The sequence below is a fragment of the Rhincodon typus genome, chromosome 4 (genome assembly GCF_021869965.1).
Source record: "Rhincodon typus isolate 14 chromosome 4, sRhiTyp1.1, whole genome shotgun sequence".
Lineage (NCBI taxonomy): Eukaryota > Metazoa > Chordata > Chondrichthyes > Orectolobiformes > Rhincodontidae > Rhincodon > Rhincodon typus.
The window spans coordinates 19,290,561-19,313,168 of record NC_063335.1 but is presented as its reverse complement, the minus strand read 5'-3'; the positions used below and the strand labels follow the sequence as shown (position 1 = coordinate 19,313,168).

General features: G+C 39.9%; 1 protein-coding gene across 1 annotated transcript in view; it reads right to left on the bottom strand.

Annotated features, from left to right (window-relative positions):
- Positions 1-22,608, bottom strand: part of LOC109927897 (band 4.1-like protein 3) — a 162,317-nt gene that overhangs the window by 52,533 nt on the left and 87,176 nt on the right. Inside the window, exons 6-11 of the mRNA XM_048595801.1 lie at positions 21,548-21,623; positions 16,814-17,032; positions 12,940-13,027; positions 9,522-9,674; positions 6,735-6,832; positions 5,621-5,796 (exon numbers count right to left, since the gene is read on the bottom strand). Coding sequence (XP_048451758.1) covers positions 5,621-5,796; positions 6,735-6,832; positions 9,522-9,674; positions 12,940-13,027; positions 16,814-17,032; positions 21,548-21,623 — 810 coding nt within the window. The remainder of the gene's footprint in view (positions 1-5,620; positions 5,797-6,734; positions 6,833-9,521; positions 9,675-12,939; positions 13,028-16,813; positions 17,033-21,547; positions 21,624-22,608) is intronic.

Genomic DNA, 22,608 nt, shown 5'->3' with positions numbered 1-22,608 from the left:
GGTAGATAAAGAGGAACCAGTAGATGAAGTGCACCAGGATCTTCAAAAAGGCACTTGATATTGTGCCACGAGGTGAGTGGGCAAAATAATGGCTCATGGATTTAGGAGAATATATTAGCATGGAATGATGACTGGTAAATGACACGGAGCAAGAGTGGGCATAAACAGGGCATTAAGGAATCTGATGGGATGTTCTGTGTTACTGAAGGATTGAACATAAAAGTAAGGATGTTATAGTTCAGGTATACAGTGCAGTAGTCAAAGCACATACTGACCACCATGTGCAGGCTTGTCTCCTTTCTCAAGGAAGGAGGCAGTGGAAACAGATCACAGGAGTTTTACTGGATTGATATCTGGAATGAATGGGTTGCCTTATGTGGAAAGGTTGGACAGAGTTGGGCTGTTTCCATTGGGATTCAGATGAGCAAAGGATGAGCTATACAGGATCCCAAATATCCTCGACAGGATGGATATGCAAAGGATGTTTCTACTTGTGGGTGTGTCCAGGGCAGAGGGGCACCGTTTAAAAATTAGGATAATTTTAGGATAAAGTTGGAGAGAATGTATTTTTCTCCATAGAGGTTTATGAGACTTTGGAACTCTGCCTCAGAAGACGGCGGAGGTTGAGTATTTAAAATTTTGAGGTGGAGATTCTTTTTGGGCACAAGTATCACAGATCATCGGGGTAAATGAGAACGTGGAATTCAAAACAAACAGATCAGCCATCATCTTACTGAATAGTAGAGCATGTTCAAGGGACCAAATGGCCTGTTCTGCTCTTAATTCTTATGCTTGCATATTCACTAACCCATTTGTTCAGTAAGGTTCGCTGATTCTTTCTCTAGCCCATTCAAGTACTCCTACTGGCCCCCATGGCAGTCAACACCAGTAGTTTCCTTTCCAATGGCATGAGGTCTTTCCTTTTCAATACGTATATCATCACTCCTCCTCTCAAAATAAAACTAATTTTAATCCTTTCATTCTCTGACCTGCTGTTGCATCAAATCCTATGTTTCCTCTTCAAAGAGCCTCAATTGCAATGTCACGACTCAGCTCTACTCCCAACTTTTTCATAAGCCTCCAATCTAATCACTTCTGTAAAATTTCTACTCATCAACAGTGCTGAAGTAGTCAAAGTCAACAGTGAAGTACTATATGACAAAGTGCACAATGCCTACTTCTCAATGGAAAATAAAACCATAATCATCTTCAGTTTGTATGAGAAAATCCTCTGCCCATTGATATTACCCACTTATATGTGCTAAGAGTAATCTACATGTAGAAATTGCCTTTAACTTTGATGCATGTTCAACCCAGCATCCCTACTTTGAGTCAGCCAATTTCCACATGCATAATTTTATCTACCTTAACGATATTAACTGATTTCTTTCCACAGACGCTGCCAGACCTGCTGAGCTTTCTCCAGCAATTTGTGTTTTGGTTTATGATTTCCAGCATGATCTTTTGTTTTAAAAACTTCACCCCCGAGGTTAACCACACTTCTGTGATTTACAGGATTAAATGATTAAATTACTTCAATTTTCCCATAAATATTCTGCAGTTCACACCTTCCACAAAATCCAATTTGTCCAAAATAGTGTCCTAAAATCTTGCCCTGCAAAGTCCCATTTGTCACTTTCCCCACTCTTTCTGATCTCTGCTCTATGCTGTCCTCCAGGTATATCTGTACTTTAATACTCTCTCATGCTGTAAATGCAATCTGCTGTACATCCAGTCTTCTTTTTAATATATATCTTTGTAACAGTTCAATCAGATAGCTTCAAAACTGTTCCCAAACCCCTATATATGTGTGCTTCCCTGTCCTCCTTAATAACTGCCCTTGAAACCCATCTTTAAATCGTTCATTGCCTTGGTGTTACAGGTGACAGAATCTCACTGCAGGACAGTGCAAGTGTGTCTCAGTCTTTCTAAAGGACTAGTACAGTTAGTTCATCTTCTAGTTAGTACAGGTAGTTCAGAGAGTGAGTAAGTTGGGGGGGGCGCTATTTGTTAGAAAGTAACAATTGTCATTTTTAGGTAGCTAATTAAAATTTACTTTCTAACCAACAGCCAGTAGGGGGTTTGTCAGGTCATTTGGTGGGTTTTGTGATTCAACTGCAAGATGTGGTCAATCATGGATACTGACGGCCATCTGCAGGAAGTGTACCCAGCTTCAGCTGCTCACCGAACCAATGGAACGGCAGTTGGAGACACTAATGAGTGCACAAATGGCAGAGAGCATCATAGACAGAAATTACAGAAACATGGTCAAGGAAGATAGATGGGTGACCGCTAGACAGTTCAGGCGGTCAATGCAGGGGTCCCCTGCAGCTGTCCCACTGTAAAACAAGTTTTCCATTTTGGATACTGTTGAGAGGGTTGGCCCTCGTGGCAGCAGCAGCATAAAGCAGGCAGTGCTGTACACAGGGGAGGGACAAAGCATATTACAGCAATAGCAATTGGAGATTTGATAGTCAGGGGCAGAGATAGGTGCTCTTGTGGCTGCGAGAGACACTCCAGGATGGTATGTTGCCTCCCTGATACCAGGGTCATGGATGCCTTTGGGCAGGTATAGGGAATCCTGAAATAGGAGGGTAAACAAACAAAAGGCTTGTATATTTTGGCACAGATGACATAGGTAGGAAGAGTGACAAGGTCCTGCAATGACAAATCAGTGAGTTAGGCAGTAAAGTAAAAAGCAGGACCTCTAGGGTACCAGTCTCACGATTACTTCCCAGGCCACATGCTACTGAGGCTAGGAACAGAGACATTGTACAACTGAACACATGGCTAAACAGCTGGTGTAGGAGAGAGGGCTTCAGATACATGGATCATTGGGATGCCTTTCAGCTTAGGTGGGGGCCGTACAAGAAGGACGGGTTGCACCTAAACTGGAAGGGCACCAATACGCTGGCAGAGAGGTTTGATGGGGCCACTCGGGAGTGTTTAATCTAGTGCAGCAGCAAGGTGGGAACCGGAGCAGCAGGTCACTAAGTATAGGGGCTGTGGAAGAGCTTGAGACTAATAAAAATATAGCTTACATGAAGAGCAGTCAGGGAGAGGTTGCTCAGCTCAGCAGAACTGGAGGTTTGGACTGTATTTGTTTCAATGCAAGATGTATAACAGGCAAGACAGATGAACTTAGAGACTGGATTAATGCAGTAATTATGATGTTGTTGCTATCACAGACACATGGTTGAAAGAGGGGCAGGATTGGCAGCTTAACATTCCAGGATATTGATGTTTTGGACGAGACAGAGAAGGAAGCAAAAGAGATGGGGGAGTTACATTACTGATAAGGAAGCATATCACAGCTATATGGGGGGGGGGGTGCAAGAAGGGGAAATACTGCAGCAAGGCATTATGGGGAGAGCTCAGGAATAGGAAGGGTGCAATCTACAGACCTCCCAGGTGCCAGTGGGAGACAGAGGAAGAGGTATGTAGTCAATTCCGGAAAGATGTCAAAATAGCAGGTTGTTGTGGTGGGTGATTATAACTTCCCCCATATTGAATGGGACTCCCTTGGTGCAGGAGAGCTGGATGGGCAGCAATTTGTTACATGTGTCAGGAGGATTTTCTTGCAACAGTGTGTGGATAGTCATGTGAGGGAGGAGGCCATACTGGACGTGGTACTGAGAAATGAGCCTGACCAGGTGATCAAAGTTTCAGTGGGGGAGCAATTTGGGAAGTGATCATAATTCCATAAGTTTGCTGTTGCATATGGTTACGAACAAGAATGGACGTCGTGGGTGAAGGCCAACTATAACCGAATTAGGCAAGAATTAGAAAACATGGATTGGGAGCTGCTGTGAGGCTAAATCCACATCATAACATGTGGGAGACCTTTAAAGACCAGTTGATTAGAGTGGAGGGCACGTTCCTGTGAAAATGAAGTACAGGAATGGTTGGTTTCGCAAACCTTGGATGACAGGGGAAATTGTCAGCTTAGTCAAAAACAAAAAGGAAGCATACCCCAAACTTTAGGTAACTAAAAACAGACCAAGTCCTTGAAGAATACAGAGAAAACAGGAAGGAGCTGAAACAGGGCTATGAAATGTCCTTGGCCAGCGGATTAAGGAGAATCCCAAGGCATTTTATACATATGTTATGAGGAAAAGGGTAGCTCGGGAAAGAGTAGGCCCACTCAAGGCTAAAGGAGGGAGGTTATATGCGGAGCCAGAGGAAATGGGTGATGCAAGGGCGGCCCACATTTGAAAGATACAAAATAGTCAACAAGGATTAAACAAAATGGGACAGCCTGCTCTAACATTTAAGTGAAACATAATGGTACCTTGGAACAAGACTACTTCAAGGTCAATGTGGGGCCTTGCAATCAACCATCCAAAACAGTTTGGTAAGAGGATGCCTAAGGATAGATAAGTGATTGGTTCCAGCCTCATTAAATGGAAGGATGTTGTCCCATTAGGTGACCAGTACCAGTTAGAACAAGGGGTGTAAAATCACAGCCACGAACCACCCAGCCGAACTCATTAAGCAGCTGGATAAGGTAGTCAAGAAGTGACACAGCACACTTGGCTTCATCAGCTGTGGTAGCAAATATAAAAGTTGATAAGTTATATTACAGATTAGAAAACTTTAGTTAGGCCACATTTGGAATATTGCACGCAGTTTTGGTCACCACACTACCAGAAGGATGTGGATACTTTAGGGACGATACAGAGATTTACCAGGAGGTTGCCTGGTGGGGAGAGTTTTGGTTAAACTTGGATTGTTTTCACTGGAAAGATGGAGGCTGAAGGCCGACCCCATAGAAGTCTACAAAATTATGAGATGCATTGATAGGGTGGATAGTCAGAGGGTTTTTTCCCCCAGGGTAGAAAGGTCAATTACAAGAGGGCACAGGTTCAAGGTGAGAGGGGGAAATTTTAGGGGAGAAGTGAGGGGCAAATATTTCACACAGAGGGTGGTGGGTCCCTATAATGCACTGCCAGTGGAGGTGGTGGAAGTAGGTACATGAGCCAAGTTTAAGACTTATCTTGATAGACACATGAACGAGAGGCGAACAGAGGGATAGAAACTGTATGGGCAATAAGAAGCACGTCTAAATAAGGAAAAAGGAATCAGCACAGGCTTGGTGGGCTGAAGGGCCTGTTCCTGTGCTGTATTGTATTTCTGTATTATCAAGCTACGGTTCCATCATCTCTCAAACGGGACAAAAGCAATTCTTTATTATTCCTTTTTAAATTGCTTTGGGATGTCTTAATTATTTACAATTTTCTAAGCAGAAGTTATTGTTGTACATGTTTCCAAACAATAACTTGTAATTAGAAAGACTTTATACTATCTTCTCTAATTACATTATTTTAGTTGAGATGCAGACCCATTTAAAATAAATGGCTCAACAATTTACTTTAGAAAACGGTAAGTATTCCTAAATTAATACTGCTTAGTGCAATTTCAGAATCTATGTTCTTCATTAAATCCAAGCTTGACGTACAAATGGAACAAAATTAGAGTCAAGAAGAACATCAAGATCTCTTTCCACTGTTCAAATAGAGGTTTCACACTGAACGAATTAGAATTCAGGCAAACAATGTCTCCAAAGAACGAATGAACAAACTCCACATTGCTGCGGGCTATAGTCCTTGGATTTCCTTACCTCCATCTAAGCTACGTGACATGGTGTAACGTTTGCTGGAAGAACGCTCAAAGTATGGTGCTGGGCGGTCTATGAGGGAGCTGGCTCTCCGAGTCTGGGCTTGTGTCCGTCCACTGTAGCGGAACTTTGAACCCAATGTGAGGAACTTTTTAGGAGGCGGTTCAGGAGATACCAGCCTATAAAGATAGAAATCATTGGTTTACCTGAAAAACAGCTGTATAAATGAAGAAATTCTGTATTGAACGTGAATTTTTTTTTGTCACGCACACTATCGAAAGATGGTTCACCATGATTTCAATTCCCTGTTTAAAGTCAAAACCCTTGTCCTCATTGATGATGCAATGCTGCTTGGCAAATTTTGTACAATTGGTCATACGCTATTGGATTGAATGGTAATCTTTGCATTTGCTGTGACATGATGACTAGAAATGAATAAAAGAAAGCAGCTGTAACCTAGTCTAGGTATTCATACAGTTCATTAATCATTTAATAAAGGCACTGGTCTTAATTATTGTGGGGAGAAAGGAAGGAGATACAGCAGCTGGGAAGACCTGGAGATCTTGCTTAAGCAGGACTTCACTTTTTAAAATTCCACTTCCCACCTGACAGGGACCATATTGATAAGCTCTAAGGGAAGACCACCTTGAATATGGTTTGGAATAAGAGGAATTTTTTTGGGATTCTCTAAATGCAAACGAGGTGTCTTTCTTCTCATCATTCAATTGTTTTAAATATATTTTTATCATATAGGTATCCCCTGTTTAAAATGTTCCCATAGCACATTCTGTTTTAGTGCAGTTTGTAAATTAGGAAAGTTCACTAAATATGCTGTGTCCATTTTTGTTTTAGTTCAGTAACACGCACGCTCACTTAAAAAAAGAACAGACTGCCCCTTAACTTAGATGATAACCCCTAGTTCTAGAATCCTCAAGTTGCGGAAATAGTTCATCTTTACCTACCCCGTCTTGTCCCGTTAATATCTTGACCTCTATCTTTAACCTTCCAAATTCGAGAGAAAAAAGGCCTAATTTGTATCATCTCTTCTCATAACTTAACCCCTTAAGTCCAGTTATCGGGTCAATTCCATATTAAAAAGGTTCAAGGTCGGGCTTACCGAAAGAATGTGTGATGTTCAATGCATACTTTCCACAACCTTTTTGCTGCTTTGTGGTTGGGAAGTTTAAATCCAATGGTGCTCTCAAATTGCTCATGCTAGGAAGGAAAAAGCACAGTGTCACGCTTTTGTGAGAAAACTGTACAAAACATTGCAGCCAAATGAGGATACAAGTCCATGCCTAGTATCTCCCCAGAACCAATCATACAAGTTATTTACTCACATGTGGCTCAGTGCAACTTAATCAGAATTTAAAATCATCCATATTTCTACAGTTGGCAAATTATAGTGTAACTGCCAGTCTATTCCACTTCAAACATATTCCTGTGTGGCATCTAAAGGCTGTGGAAGAGTATGAACAGTTAAAGGCAAAAAGCCCGACAATCTGAGGGACAACCATGAGAGTTGGTGTCCTCCAGAGCTGAGCTTGTCCTCATTTGTGAGGGCGCTGTTACAGGCACTTTTCTGGCTCCCACCAAAACTCTAATCTAATGCACAAGGACAGCCTACAGATGATAGCAATGCTCCCCTCAGGGTATTCTTTTTTTACATTATCCTTGTTTTGGAGGGAAATTGAAGTTACTTTCCTGAATTGTACACACCAGGACACAGAGGATAAACTCAAAGCCATTTTCGAAAAGGATGAACAAAAGTGCTTTAAGCAATTCAGGTTTGCATCAGCATTTCCTAGGTACTTGGGCTTATGAACATCCACTAATGAAGTCCAAATGTGCAAGTGAGAATTCTTAAGCAATATGATCCAACATACGATAATAACATTTAAATGGAACCAGATTTGTACTTGAGACATATTCAGTTAATTTAATAGCACATTTTTATTTTCTGCTAAGGTGAAGGCTTGCTTGCTTCAAGTCAGTATACAGTAGACTCTGCAAATCTGGTTTACTTGGGTTAATCAAAATACCAAATTAGATTGCAAAACTTAACAATGCTACTCACTAGAGCATAAAAGCGATCTACCATTAGCTCTATTATTACAAAGTGCAATGGCAGCTGGTTTTAAAATGCAGCAAACTGCAAGGCCAGCACTCAGCCACTCAAAATTTAAACAAAAGATTAGGCATCATTCCAGAATGACTGTGACATTGAACTGGGGAATGCAAAAAAAAGTTACAAACTGTACCTATAGTGATTTGTTCTAAATGTACTTTGTCTGCACAACACTGTTGTGTCTTTTACCCATTGTTGGGCGAGCTGCCATTGGAAACAAGCTTTCAAGGTATTTCTTTTCAGTCTGATATTTGTGTATTTGCTAATAATGTAGATCCAAAGAAACAGTGCATCATGGGCTCAATGTTTCAGGTTCACATACATTTCATAGCATTTTTTAAAAAAATCACTTTAAACAGATATACCACACAAAAATTTAATTTTATCTTCCTTCCCTGGGCAATGGGGGTTAGCACTGCTGCCTCACAGCACCAGGGATCCAGGTTCGATTCCAGCCTTGGGCAACCGTCTGTGTGGAGTTTGTACATTCCCCTGCCTTGTCTGCGCGAGTTACTACTGGGTGCTCTGGTTTCATCTCACGGTCCAAAGGTGTGCAGGCTAGGTGGATTGGCCATGGGAAATGTGGTACTAGGGGGATAGGCCTGGGTGCGGTGCTCTTTAGAGGGTTGGTGTAGACTCAGTGGGCTGAATGGCCTTTTTTCTGCACTATAGGGATTCTATGATTAATAAATTTTCCACATATTTTACATTAAATGATTCATATCTAGACTGCACCCAAGACTTTATTGCTTCAAGTAACATTACACTGCTGACCATCTTTAACACTCAGCATCTTAAAACATCTGAAGGAGGATCACATGATGTTAACGCTGTTTTCTTTCCACAGATGCTGCTAGATCTGCTAAGTTTCTCCAGAGATTTGTGTTTTTCTTTCTTTCAGATCTCCAGCATCTACAGTTCTTGGTTTTATCTTAAAACATCAGCCATCATACCAGTAAATGACTGTTGGAGACAAAAATAAAACCATTGTTAGAACTGATCCCCCGTAAAGGAACTATAAGCAGGTTATTTTGATAAAAATAAAATATGGGAGATGCTGAAAATCTGAAAAGAAACAAAATGCTGAATATGCTGGAGAAATTCAGGCCTCAGTATCTGTGGGAAGAGAACAAACACAGTTAATGTTTCAAGTCTGGTATGACTCTTTTTCAGAATCAAAAAGGGTTGAAAATTGTTTTGTTTATATTTTTGACAGAGAGAGGCAAAGGGAACAGATAGTCTAGAGTCCTGGGGGAAAAGAGAGAGGGTTGCTAATTGGAGGTGAAAGAGAAGTAAAGATGTAAGATAGGTGTAAAGTAAGGCATGGAAGGGTTAAAATGGGTGCTCTCAGCTATTTAATATGTTGTTGATTATTAACGCAGCAACAGGAAGTTTCTCTAAGTTCCTATGCATGGAAGGGCCAAATAATCAACAGGATTAAATGGCTGTTTGATCCAATATTTTGTGTACTTTAGTTAGATTAAATCAACATTGATCTAAGTTGATCAACTGCGGACAATTAGGTTTAATTCTTATTGAGAGGAATACTACCTTCTTATTAGACAAGAATAAAAATTAAAAAGTCAGAGTCACTTGAATAGATACAATATGGAGCCTTGTCTAACACTTCTGAGCTCTGAGGTTTCAGAACTGTCAGTTCTTAACCATGTAGAATTTGCATGTTACAACAGCACGGTATCTGCATCACTGTAATTTTACAAAGTACTACATTTAATTAGTGAACAAAGGAGATGCAAACCTCACATTTGAACTTACTTCACTGGGTCGGATTTTGATGTAGAAGTTATTCCTTTTATACGAGATCTTGAGAACCTTGGGCCAGGCAAATCTGTTTATTCTTAGCCTGTCTCTGTAGATTAGCAAGCCGCTGGCACACACACCAAGCATGATATCAACTCCTTCAGAATCCTTTAAAACAAAAAGAAAAATACTCTGACAGAATGCTTTTCACCCAATGGGAGACAATTTCATTCAATATTCTGGCACAGCTAAGTATATTTAACGCACAACCAAAGAGCCTGAAAGTTTAGCCTTAAATCGAGCATCTCAACATTGGAAGGTGGAACCCAATTCTGCGATGATTTTTTCCAGTGGTAAGGGAAACAGGGTGAATTCCAGTTGTTGGCAATGGCAGAGGCCATCCAGATATACCGAGTGTCATCTGAGGCTCACGTCGCTGTTATGCCCTTATACGCGCTACGTGCAGACCTTGAGACTATTAATGGCTCAAACTTTGGAACAGGGTCAGCAGGGATACAGCTTCAGCTCCATTGTATTTGTGCAACTGGAGCAATAACAGGAGTAGCCCTAGCTCAACAATCATGGGCACTAGATTCACACACACACACACACACACACACACACACACACACACACACGCCACTTCAGCAGAAAACCAATTTGTGTGTCTGTCTGCCAAATCTGATCTGTTGGCAGTTGATCAGGAGAATATCATGAAACTTTGTGTTATTTTACAATTACTGTGACAAATGAGTGGCACTTAATCTAAAACGAAACTATGATCACTATACATCCAAGGCAAAAACCTAGATGGGCAAAATAAATAAAACCATCTTCGCCCCAATCAAAATCCATTCCTCAGTCAGTGATTACACTCTTCTCCCAGCGACAGTTTGAAGCCGAACTAGACTCACAACCTCAGTGTTATATCTGACCCCTGGATGTACTCTTGATCACATGCCCACACCACCATTTCCAGCTCCAATAACATGGTCCAACTTTACCCATGGACTCCTGAAATGCCTTATCCATGCCTTTGATATCTCTGTAATTAAATATACCAAGAACTCCTGGCCAGCCTCCCATATAATAACCTCTGTATTCCTGAGATCATCCAAGTTACTGCTCCCCATATCCAACTGGTATCAATCCCATTCAATCGCCACTCTTGTTGACATATATTTTCTCTCAGTTACTCATTGTTCAGTTTTAAAATTCTCATCCTTGCTTTCTGCTCTCTTCATGGTCTTTCTGCTTCCTATGTGACCTTCTCCAGCCAGACAACCCTGAAAGGTATCAGCGCTTATTTAACTCTGGTCTCCCAAACATTCTTGATTTTAATCGCTTCATCACTTGCAACCATACTTTCAGTTACCAAAGACCTAAGTTCTTGAATTCCTTATCTAAATCACTCACCCTTGCTACTTCTCTTGCCTCCTTTAAGATGTTCCTTGTAACATATCTCTTTGATCAAGCTTTTCATCAACTGCTTTAATAGCTTTTTAATGTGGCTTGGTGCCAAATTTTGTTTGCCAAGGGTTCTGTGCCACACTAAAAGGAGCTAAATAAATACCTTTTGCTGGTGTTCAAATAATTCAAGAATTTTTTAAATGGCCTCCGGCAGTAATTCTGTTATGGGGAGAAAATTTCAACTAGAAGATGGTAAATAATTTTACAAATCTGAGGTAGTTAGATTTTAGGTGCTACTTTTTCTTAAGATGAGGCCACGTAGATAATTACCCGAAATGTTAACTCTGTTTTTTCCCCTTCACAGATGCTGCCAGACCTGCTGAGCTTTTCCAGCAACTTTGTTTTTGTTGTAAATAATTTGGACAGTGATTTTTTTTTTTTTTTTTCCCCGACCCTCCTTCTGTTTAGGCCCCGAGACCTAGAATTCTACATCTAAACCTTCATATCTATTCTTTTGGCCACTTCTTAAAACCTACTTCTTTCACCAAACTTCTGACCAAACTCTGAAACAAAGTAAACCTGTCAGTCAATGCTTGAGTAGACCAGCAGGTTCTCCAAGAACAAAGGGAAATCCTGTAGAAATTCCAGATGTAGAATTTTAGTGAATTTTGCCAGAGTTCGACTGGAGTAGAAACATTGCCGTATCACGTGATCTCCCATCTCAAATTAAGCCATTAAGAGAGCTGCTGAGATTTTCCAAAATACCTCATGTACCAAAGAAAGGCCAGGTGTTTCTGCATGGTAACAGAGATGTACATACGACATCTTTAAATATTTTTGCACATTCCAGTTGACCGTGTAGAACAGAACCGTAAATACCAGCAAGATCTCGGAATTAATTCCTGGTCTGTTCTGTGCTGTGATCTCGTTTAAAAGACATTTGGATAAGTACATAATTAAAAATAATGTTTGGAAAGATATGGGCCAAGCACAGGCAGGTGGGAGTAGTTTAGTTTGGGATTACGGTCAGCATGGACAGGTTGGACCAAAGGGTCTGTTTCGATACTGTATGACTATGAAAAGCACCAAGTGGTTTGTTAGTGCTGGTAAACCTGTACACAGTTAATGTCTGAGCTCCAGGGGTGCTTTGACATAAACTCAAGGCTTAATATCTTGTCCAGTGCCAACTTGTCCCTAAAATCTCTAGATTTAGATAAATGGAAGGAGTTTTTTTGTTGTTGAGGAAAATGCACATTTCAAGTTAAGGAAAAGCAATGAGGATTTCTTTCAAAGAGATTTGAATACATCCAACTGGTAAGAGAAAATTCTTTGACACTAAAAATACTCTCCCAGTAAGCTGCATTTATCTTTTGATTGTACATGTAAAAACATTTCAACTTCTAGGCTTACTTTAAATGGTTATGTGAGTAGGATTAGAAAGTGATGTGTCAGATGATCTATACACAACGTATTTACATATAGATTGTATGCTTTGTGCAATTTTCAGACAAGTGTTCAGTTTTGCACAGTAGAGGAATATGAATAGGAAATATCTAATGTTCAATACTTAACCTAAATGTATCCAGTATTGTTTTTGTGATAAATCGTCAGATAGAAATGGAAGGTTAATTACAGCGAATGAGTATACGTGATTTGTTACTTCAGCTGGAGAACAAAATAAACATTTGTTGATCTATTAATTCTTATATCAGTACACCTGATGCATTATCTGACTGATCATAAGCACTGTTCAGCTTTTGTTATTCTTTTCTTGATAAATCCTGCTATTTTCCATTATGTTACAATTGAAAACTGGAAAAGATTTCATATCAGCTGGCATAAAATTCTATCCCCAGAAACCAGTTCTGAGTTGCTTTAGTCATTTGGTTCATAATCATTACCGAAGGGGATACATTATTACTTCAAAAGAAAGGGAATATTTTCCAACACAAAATCAACTTGTTAATTTTTACAGGAGATGTTCTGGGACAAAACTCACTTCATTCACATGTTAAAGAAATACCTTGGCATGATGCAGATCAACTCCGTACATGGACAGTTTTTTGGCATTCTCCAAGAAATGCATCTCTGCTTCAGCTGGTGTCATACCCCTAAATTGTAGAAGCAGAAACAAGATTTTCTTTCCACTCGCATCTCAACTTCAATGTTTCAAAAGCTTTCAAAAATCCACCTCGAAACAAGCAAGCCAAATCTTCCCAAACATTGCTAGTTTCGTATGCACTGAACCGTATATGACTTTCTCTGACGTAATCAGCTCAGATATTTTGTGAAGAATATAAAGCCTCATGGACAATTTTTTTTCTTAAAAAGTAGTATCAATTTTGTCAATAAGCTATTCCTATTTGGGAGGCTTCTCTGCACCCTGAAGACCAAGCGAGTTGCAGAAAAACCAAAAGAACTGCGGATGCTATAAATCAGAAACAAAAACAGAAGTTGCTGAAAAAGATCAGGTCTGGCAGCATCTGTGAAGAAAAATCAGACTTAACATTTTGGGTCTGATGATCCCTCCTCAGCACTGATAGTAGCTAGGAAAATGTCAGTTTATACGCAGAAGATAGGGTGGGGGGAGGGGATAAGAAGTAAACAATATGTGGGAATAGAGCCCAAAGAGTTGGGCAGCCAAAGGTGTTGTTAACAATCAGGCTGGGAGGGTGAATAGCTGTTAATGGGGATTGTTAGTGACTAACATAGGTAGTGTGTAATGGCAGGCTATGTGATAAGGCGGCCTGGTCTGCGGGGTAGGGGACTAGGACTTGGGAGAGTTTAGGCCCTAAAATTATTGAACTCGATATCAAGTCCAGAGGGCTCTAGGGTCCTCAAATGGTATGAGGTCTCGTTCTTCCAGCTTGCGCTGAGCTTCACTGGAACACTGCAGCAAGCCTGCGACAGATGTTGGCCAGGGAACAGAGTGGTGTGTTAAAGTGGCAGGCAACTGGAAGTTCAGGGTCTTTTTTGTGAGCAGAACATTGGTGTTCTGCGATTCGGTCACCCAGTCTATGCTTTATTTCCCCAATGTAGAGTAAACCACGTTGTGAGCGACGAATGCAATTGACTCGATTGTATGAAGTGCAGGTAAAGTGCTGCTTCACCTGGAAGCTATGTTTGTGCCCTTGGATACTGAGGAGGGAGGAGGCAAATGGGCAGGTGTTCCCCTGCAACTGCCGAAGGTGTAAGGTGCCCTGGGGCTGTGAGGGGGTGTTGGTAGTCAAAGTAGCATGGACCAGGATATCCCCAAGGGAACGGTCCCTCCGGAAGGCAGACAAGGGAGGGGCGGGGAGGGGAGGGGAATAGGTGTCTGGTAGTGGCATCTCGCTGGAGATGGTGGAAATGGCAGCTGATGATCTTCTGGGTGTGGACGCTGGTGGGCTGGTAGGCAAGGACAACGGGAACCCTATTGCTGTTGCATGAGGGAGTGAGTTGCACGTTTTATAACACAAATGTGTCATGGATTAGCTGGCAACACATTATCAGCAAAAAAATCAGTCTCTGCTTAATTCAACTATGATACTGCACAGCAGGTAACTGCTGAGCTATCATGTGGTTATGGTGCAATTGGTGCACTGTATATTGTGCTTTTCTGTCTAAACTGGAAGCATGCAAAGTCTCTTAATTGAGAATTATAAAAGAGTGAAATGAATTTCAAAGGAAAAATACACAAAGAAGAAACAGTGACACTTATTTTTGTGCAATGCAGAAGTAAGTTATAAAAAGGCATGCAGCGGGGCTCCTCAGGTTGCAAGTACTAAGATTACCGTTTTCAGTCACTCGAAATAGCAAGAACTGCGGATGTTGGAATCAGTTTATTGTTTTTCTTGATATATATGTTCATGACAGACTATGGTGTCATTTCAAAGCTTGCAGATGACATTCAATTTGAAAGTATTGTTGAAAGTGCTTGCTGACACCAGCCAATGATAAATTCTGGCTATGCATGCTCACCTCCGATTTTTTTAAAATGCATATGTGCGTGCACAACAGTGCAGATTTTTACAAATTAAATTTCAGAAATTTAAAAACTTTTAGTATATTTAAGCCTTTTTCTCTTCACCAGTAATTTTTCTCTCATATTTTTAAGGGTTTGTTAGGGTTTTAATTATGCCTTACTTCAATTTCTTTCAGAAATGTTGCCGCTACTACAGTTGCAAAAAAAGCCTAAACATTTCATGAACTGAATTGGCTGATACCCTGGGGATAGAATGAAACAATCCCAGGTGTTGCAGAACAGAGTGTGAAGGTCAGCTCAGGATGCCGTAGGATGGTACAAACCTGTTTACCTGAATGGTGACATGTAGCAGGCACACAGATTATAATGGGCATTACTGATATTGGCTCCAGCATTGCCAACTTAGGTGAAAGAAGCTGCAAACTCATCGTATGAAGTATTTTTGGAGAAGATCTTGTGCATCACAGGTGTGTTCATGGAATTAGGATAGATCAAATGCCATTAGCACACTCATGAAGCTGATAACATGCCTAAAGACAGATGGTATGTAAGTGAGGAAAAGAAAGGGGTCAGGTATGGGTTTTTTTGAGAAAGACATTGCATTTTGGAGGAGTATTGGCTGCAACTTGTTAGGGGAACATGAAAGGAATTAAGGACACTCCAATAAAGATGGAAAACAGAGGAAAAAGGGTATTTGATATGGTAGTATGGTTGACTATGCTAAATGATGCAAAAAGATCGAAGAGGGGACGATGGTACTCCATGATCACACTCTCAAACGATGCCAGTTATGAATTTGGTCAGAGCAGTCTCAGAGCTGTGACCCCAGGCAACAGCAAGCCTAGAAGTATCTGAGAGGAAGGATTTCAGAAGAGGTGAGCAGGGAACTGGGAAAATATTAATTAGGAAGGGGAAGCTAAAGATGGCTTGTTACTTTAAAAAGATGGATTGCTCAAAACTTTGTTTGTTCTTTCAGTGACATGGTTGACTCTTAACTACCTTCTGGACAATTAGGGATGGCAATAAATCCTGGCCTAGCTGGTGAAGCCAGTGTCTCGGGAATGAATTTTTTGAAAAAAAAGGTAACGGTGACAGTTTACACAGGGGACAAAACTGTGTCTGAACAAAGGAAAGTGTTGAAAACTTGACATTTGACTGATAATGTATACAAAAATAACTTCATAATGTGTCATCATTCTTTTTACACAGATCTCTAAGTAAGTCCAATTCAAATTTCTGTTGCTGGTTAGAGATCAAATGCTGCTGAAAGCTAAAGTTTCAAAGCTACAATTTAATTTTCAGCTCCTGAACAGTTAGGATTTTTCAGTATAATCTGATTTAACTTTTATAATAAACATGTTCACTTGCTCAAGGTAAATCCAGAAATGTTCAGATATTTGAATTTGTGGATTTGTTAATAAATTAATATCTGAATTAAGAGAAGTAGGCCATTCAGTCCTTCATGCTTGCTCCACCATTCAATAAGATCATGGATGATCTGTTTGTGTTCTAGATTTGATACTCCCATCTCCCCTTGATTGCCCTAACTCACAAGAATGAACTTTTAAGGCAGAAATAGATTCAATGACTACCACCTCCATTGCGCTCTAAGATAAAATGTTTCAAGATTGCATAACTTTCAAAGAAATACATTTGTTCTGATCTGTCTAAAAGGCTGACCTCTAATTTTAGATCAGCATCCACTAGCTCTGGACTCATCCATAAGAGAAAATGTCATTTCAACATTCACCGTGTCAAGGCCATTCATGATTTTATAAACTTCAAATCAAATCACCCTTCACTCTTCTAAACTCCAGGGAAAACAAGCATAGGCCTGTCCAAGCTTTCCTCACAACTCAGATTAAAATAAAAAGCAACAGTTCGACATTAAAACACCAAATTTGACACTTGAATGTATGAACAATGCACGTACTTGTGGCTTTTGTGCAGTTCTATCACTTTTTCTTCCAGTTCCTTAGTTTCATTTGGAGCAAAACGAAACTCACTGATGTAATCAGTGCCATACTCATCTGGGTCATAGTCCCCAAGTTCTGCCTGAACAGTGTAGGAACCAAGCAGTACATGTGTGGCAAAAGAACATGGCAATCTTCCAGAAACAATATCGTCGCGCAGCTGCAGACACAGGTAATACCTACATTAAGAAAAAGAACACATCAAAACTTGAGACTTATCGAAACCATGGCACTTTTCATAAAATTTAACTCTTGAAAGCATTCACAGATATAAGAAGTTACACCCAAGTTTTTAAAAATCAAGACTTGTACTTGAAAACTCACATTCCTGCCTAAGCTGCACTTAACCAAACTCATATTCAAAACGCAACCAATAATCTCTGGAGTCCAGACAAAAATAAACAACAGTAATGTGTGAGATTTGATTTAAGTAGCTGTCATTGCCTAAAATTACTTCAGAACTGACATGGCATAGACAGAATACAAGAAAAATCAGGAAAATCCCATTCTGACATTTTTCTTGAAGGAGTAATTTAAAAACTATCACAGTTGTAACTCTGTGAGCACTTCCTAGTGCCTGAGATACATCACATTACTCAGTAAAGCAGTGCATAATAAAATGTGAGTGGGAATAATAGAACCCTAATGGTGACCAGTGAAACATCACACCAGACAACTAGGGAAACTATTTCCAAGTAGTGGCTTTCAAATGACTAGTTGACACGGCTTTTTTTGACAATTATTTTGTTCCAAAAATCATGTTTGGAAGAAACATTTTCTTATACTTGACAATAAAGCTAGGGAGTCACATCTAGAGTAGTTCTTTAAAAATATTAAAAAGATATGGTGAATTCACAAAATTATACAAGTCTAGAAATGATATAATTAATAGACTCTCTCACTGACATTTTTCAAGCTGTAATTTGGTAAATGCAAATGCATTCATGGGTCACTCTAAGTTCCCACTTAAAATTAATGGAACTTGACCAACATATTCTAGAAATAAATGGCAGATCTTAAATTTGTCAAATAAATGTGCATGCATAATTTTATATGGAACATTGTTACACAGTTGTATAACTTGTGCCACACTGACCCATTCGCTCACTTGCCTTGTGTCACAGTATTGCCAACTGATGCCAAAATCATTGCTGCCTGAAACTTTTAGTAATATTGGGAGACTTTCTTTGTACCAGCGTAGAGTAGGAAAAGCTTAGATAAAAGGAGAGGAATTGCTGATGTGTACACATCTTTACCTCAACATGCAAGGAAAATCAAAAATAATAAAAACAGAATGTGCTCAAGAAACTCAGCTGGTCAGACAAGCTTTATTGAAAAAGAAACAGAATTAACATGGATTCCAATATGATGTTCTTTGGAACTGAAGAGAAATGATAAATTGTTTTAGTACGAGATCATCTTGCAAATGGGCACCGTGTAGCTCGAAGCTTAAAAAAGTTATAGTGAAAAGTGAACAAAAAACTAAATGTAAAAATACTCAACTTAGAGGAGGTAATTTAAATTATTAAAGGCAAAACCTAGCTCAGGTACATTCAGAAACGCCAATGCAGGCTAAAGTAGTAACAAACTAATGAGGTTGTTCAGAAAGACATGGCTCCAATGAACACAAGACTTTTTTTTTTGAAGGAAAAAGGTAACTCACCTTAAGTAAATGTACCTTGGATGCCATAGGATGTAAAAATTAAAATAAAAATCGAGAAAGTTGGCTTATGATTACTGTCAGAAGATCCAGTGCGGAACCAGCAAGGTGGCAAGTATGGGAGGGAATTTAAAATCCTCTCTACAGCCTAACTTAGTCGATTCAATAGGACAATGGTCCCAGCATGGTTCAAGTGAAACCCATCCCACTGCAACAACTCCTTTCTACCCCAGTATTGGTGCCATCAACTGAAACCATTCCACCCATACCATCTTTGAGCTATACCCTTTAACTCCTTGACCTTATTTACCCTGCACCAATTTGTCCATGGGTTAAACGTAGTAATCTGAGCATGGCATCAAGGAGCTCTAGCAAAGCTGCAATCAACGGGAATCCCCCACTGGTTCGGAGTCAGAGGTGGCACAAAGTGAAATGGTTGTGGTTATTACAGTCAGTCATCTCAGCTCTAGAATATCTCTGCAGGAGCTCCTCAGGCCTAGCCCCAACCACTTTCAGCTGCTTCATCAATGACGTTCTCTCCCTCAAAAGGTCAGAAGTAGGATTATTAACTAATGAATGCACAATATTCAGCACTAGTTTTAACTTTTCAGATACCGAAGCAGTCTATGTCCAAGCGCAGCAACACGTGGATAATATTCAAGCTTGGGCTCAAATGGAAAGTAACATTTGTGCCACACAAAAACCAGGCAATGATGATCTCTGACAACAGGGAATCTAACCATCACCCCTTGACATTCAATGACATTACCATCACATGATTGCCTGACTATCAACATTCGGGGAGTTACAATTGACTAGAAACTGAACTGGACTTGTCACATAAATACTGTAGTTACAACAGCAGGTCACAGGCTAGCAATCTAGTGAGTAACACGCCTCCTGTCTCCCCAAAGCCTGTTCACTACCTCCAAGGCACAGGTCAGGAGTGTGATGGAATATCCCCACTTACTTGGATCAGTGTAGCTTCAACAACACTCGAGAAGCTTGACACCATCCAGGATAAGGCAACCTACTTTGATTGGCATCACATCCCAAAACATTCATTCCCACCGCCACAGATGCTCATTAGCAGCAGCGTGCATCATCTCGAAAATGCACTGCAGAAATTTACCAAGACTCCTTAGACAGGACCTTTCAAACCCACAACCACAACTTCCTGAAGGACAAGGGCAGCAGATACATTGCAAGACCACCACCTACAAGTGCATGCTCTCGGCACACACCATCCTGATGCAGAAATACATCTCCATTCTTTCAGTGCCACTGGGTCAAAATCATGGAATGCCCTCCATCGTGGCATTGTGGGGGTCTACCTAAACCAAACTGACAGCAGTGATTCAAGGCAGCATCTCACCACCACCTTCTCCAGGGCAACCAGGGACAGGCAATAAAAGCTGGGCAGCCAGTAATGGCCACATTCCATGAACAAAAAAAACAATTTGCGTGGGGTAGATTTTGTACATACCTGACCAATACAGCATTCACTTCACACATGGAGTCTTTTTGGGAATATAAAGACCGGATTTTCCCTATCTTGTAGCTCAGGAGAAGACAGATAAAGTACAATGATATTATGGCAGCTCAGCTGATATCAGCATACAAACTTGGATTTAGCCTGAAGTTTATGTTTGGCTCAGTTAATGCCTGGATAAATTCACTGATATATTGGGGTGAGATATGCTATATGTTTTTTGTTTGAAATTTACTGCAATTGGTTTTCCTAATAATTAGCATTCTAAAGTAGAACTCCAGAAATTGGCAGCACCATGGATAAAAGCAAGAAAATAACATTATCCATTCAAATCCTTGGGACCAATGCAGCTATAAAATAAGTTCAGAATATTTATTTAAAAGCTGGTTAACTTTGCATTTTGAACCAGATGTGATGCCCCAGTTCTCAACAGATATATTCAGGTCAGGTTTTCTCCTTTTGATGTTAGAGGTCGCTGCCCACTACACTGAAAGGTATGCAGCTGGTTAATACAAAAAAGGTAGAGAACCCTGACCATATACTTTTGCCAATTTTTTAATATATAGACTGAGCTTAAACACTGCATCTACCACTTCGTTATCCTCCAATTAAACACTTCGAGAATAACGCATACTCTTTCAGCATTCTTTGCTCATCCAAAGCTGCTTACATCAGCACTCTTCCAGGCTACAGAAGTGGAAGGTAATGGAATAGAATGAATAATCTGTGCTCGCCGAGAATACTGTGGAATTCAACTGCAATGCAGTGAAATGACAACATGTTCTGAAGGCTGAAAGTTGCACAAAACAGTCGTGTTCACTCATTTCTGCCTGGAAGAACCCCTGCAAGAATTAACACATTCTGAGACACCCCCACAAACATAAATCAAGTGCCTGGAAGCTTGGATTGATTACTTAAAAGGAAAATTGTATTATTATTGAAAAGTTCTTTTGAAAAGGAACAAGTGTACAAAAAAAACTCCAAAATCTAAATGAGGCAGACTGTATGTGATGCATGAATACAACATGGAAGCACACTGTCAGGCAGCAATGGACAGCACTGGTAACTTAATTATTTTGGGGATGCTGTTAAAGAAGCCATCACAAGTTGCTTAAGTCTGTTCTACAGATGGTACATAACAGTATTGTACATTAGTGGTGGAAGAAGTATACGTTTGAGATGGACTGTCAATTATTTCTTCCTTCGAATGCCGAAATTACACTCATCCAGACAAATAAAGAATATCGCATCTCATTGTTGACACAGAAAGCCTTTGAGAAGTCAGGAAGGAAACCACTCATCAGATGAGATTCAGCCTCAGGCTGCCTCATAGCCATCACACTTACATATTCGGTTCATTGAAATCTCTGGTCAACAGCGATCCTCAGATGTTCAAGTTAGATCATGACAAAACCACTGAACAACCATACACACTTGTGAATAGAGATGTCTTTGGGAAGAGTATATACACAAAAAAAAAACAAAAATTTGACCACACTATTCGCCACTGTTAAATACTACAAGAAACAATCTTTCACTCACCTGGTAATGTCCTCTGAGAGCTGGGCAGGATCCGGAGGGTAAAATTTCACATTGAATGCAAACTGCCACAATCCACCTAAGTAGAATCAAATCATGATTTAAACATCAAACAGAGCCCATATTTGGAGGTCTTTTAAGTAATCAAAAAATTCCTCAAAGGCTGGTTTTCTAATACAAAATGTCTAGTACTCTGATTAAAAAATGAAGATTTAAAAAGGACATGAGGAGCTACTTTATTTATTTATTTATTTATTTTATTTTTTTTTACACAGAGGATGGTCATGTGTGGCATGAACCGTCAGAGGAAATGGTGGATGGAGGTACAGTTACAACAATTAACAGACATTTGGATAAGTTCATGAATAGGAAAGATTTGGAGGAATATGGGCCAAGCGCAGGCAAGTGGGACTGGTTTAGTTTGGGAACACGGTCGATATGGGCTGGTTGGACCAAAGGGCTTGTCTCTGTGCTGTATGACTCTACGACACAATTAAGAATCCCAACTATTTAAAAACAGTCATTTAGCTAAATGTCAAAGCTTGCCCTTTTACTACCTCTTTTCAGTAAATGTGAACATCAATTTAATAGCATTTGTTAATTTTCTCCTCACAGTCTTGTGGCATAGAATTAATCAAATCAATAACCCGGGTAATATGCAGGACACCTGACAAGCTCATAATTCTCTGAAGAATAATTCCCAGTCAGGCAATTCATTTGGTATATCACTCTGAAAATTCTGTGCCTGATCTATCAACAATTCTAGATGACTGAAAAAAATAAATTCACTGCTATTAGGTTACATTACCAAAGAAAAAGAAAATTCCAAATTGTTTGCATTTTACTACTCTCTACCATAGAAGTTCTGTATTGGACAAACACGACGATAGCTAGAGCCAAGTAAATATAGGTTTGCACTTAGTTCCAATAATTATTGTTAATATTTCTTGAATAACATTTCATCAGCTTGGTTTAATTTACATTATTATGAGTGGGACACTGCTCAATGGACAAATGGAACCACAAATATATCCATCACATCATGCAACAAACGCTGAAATCAC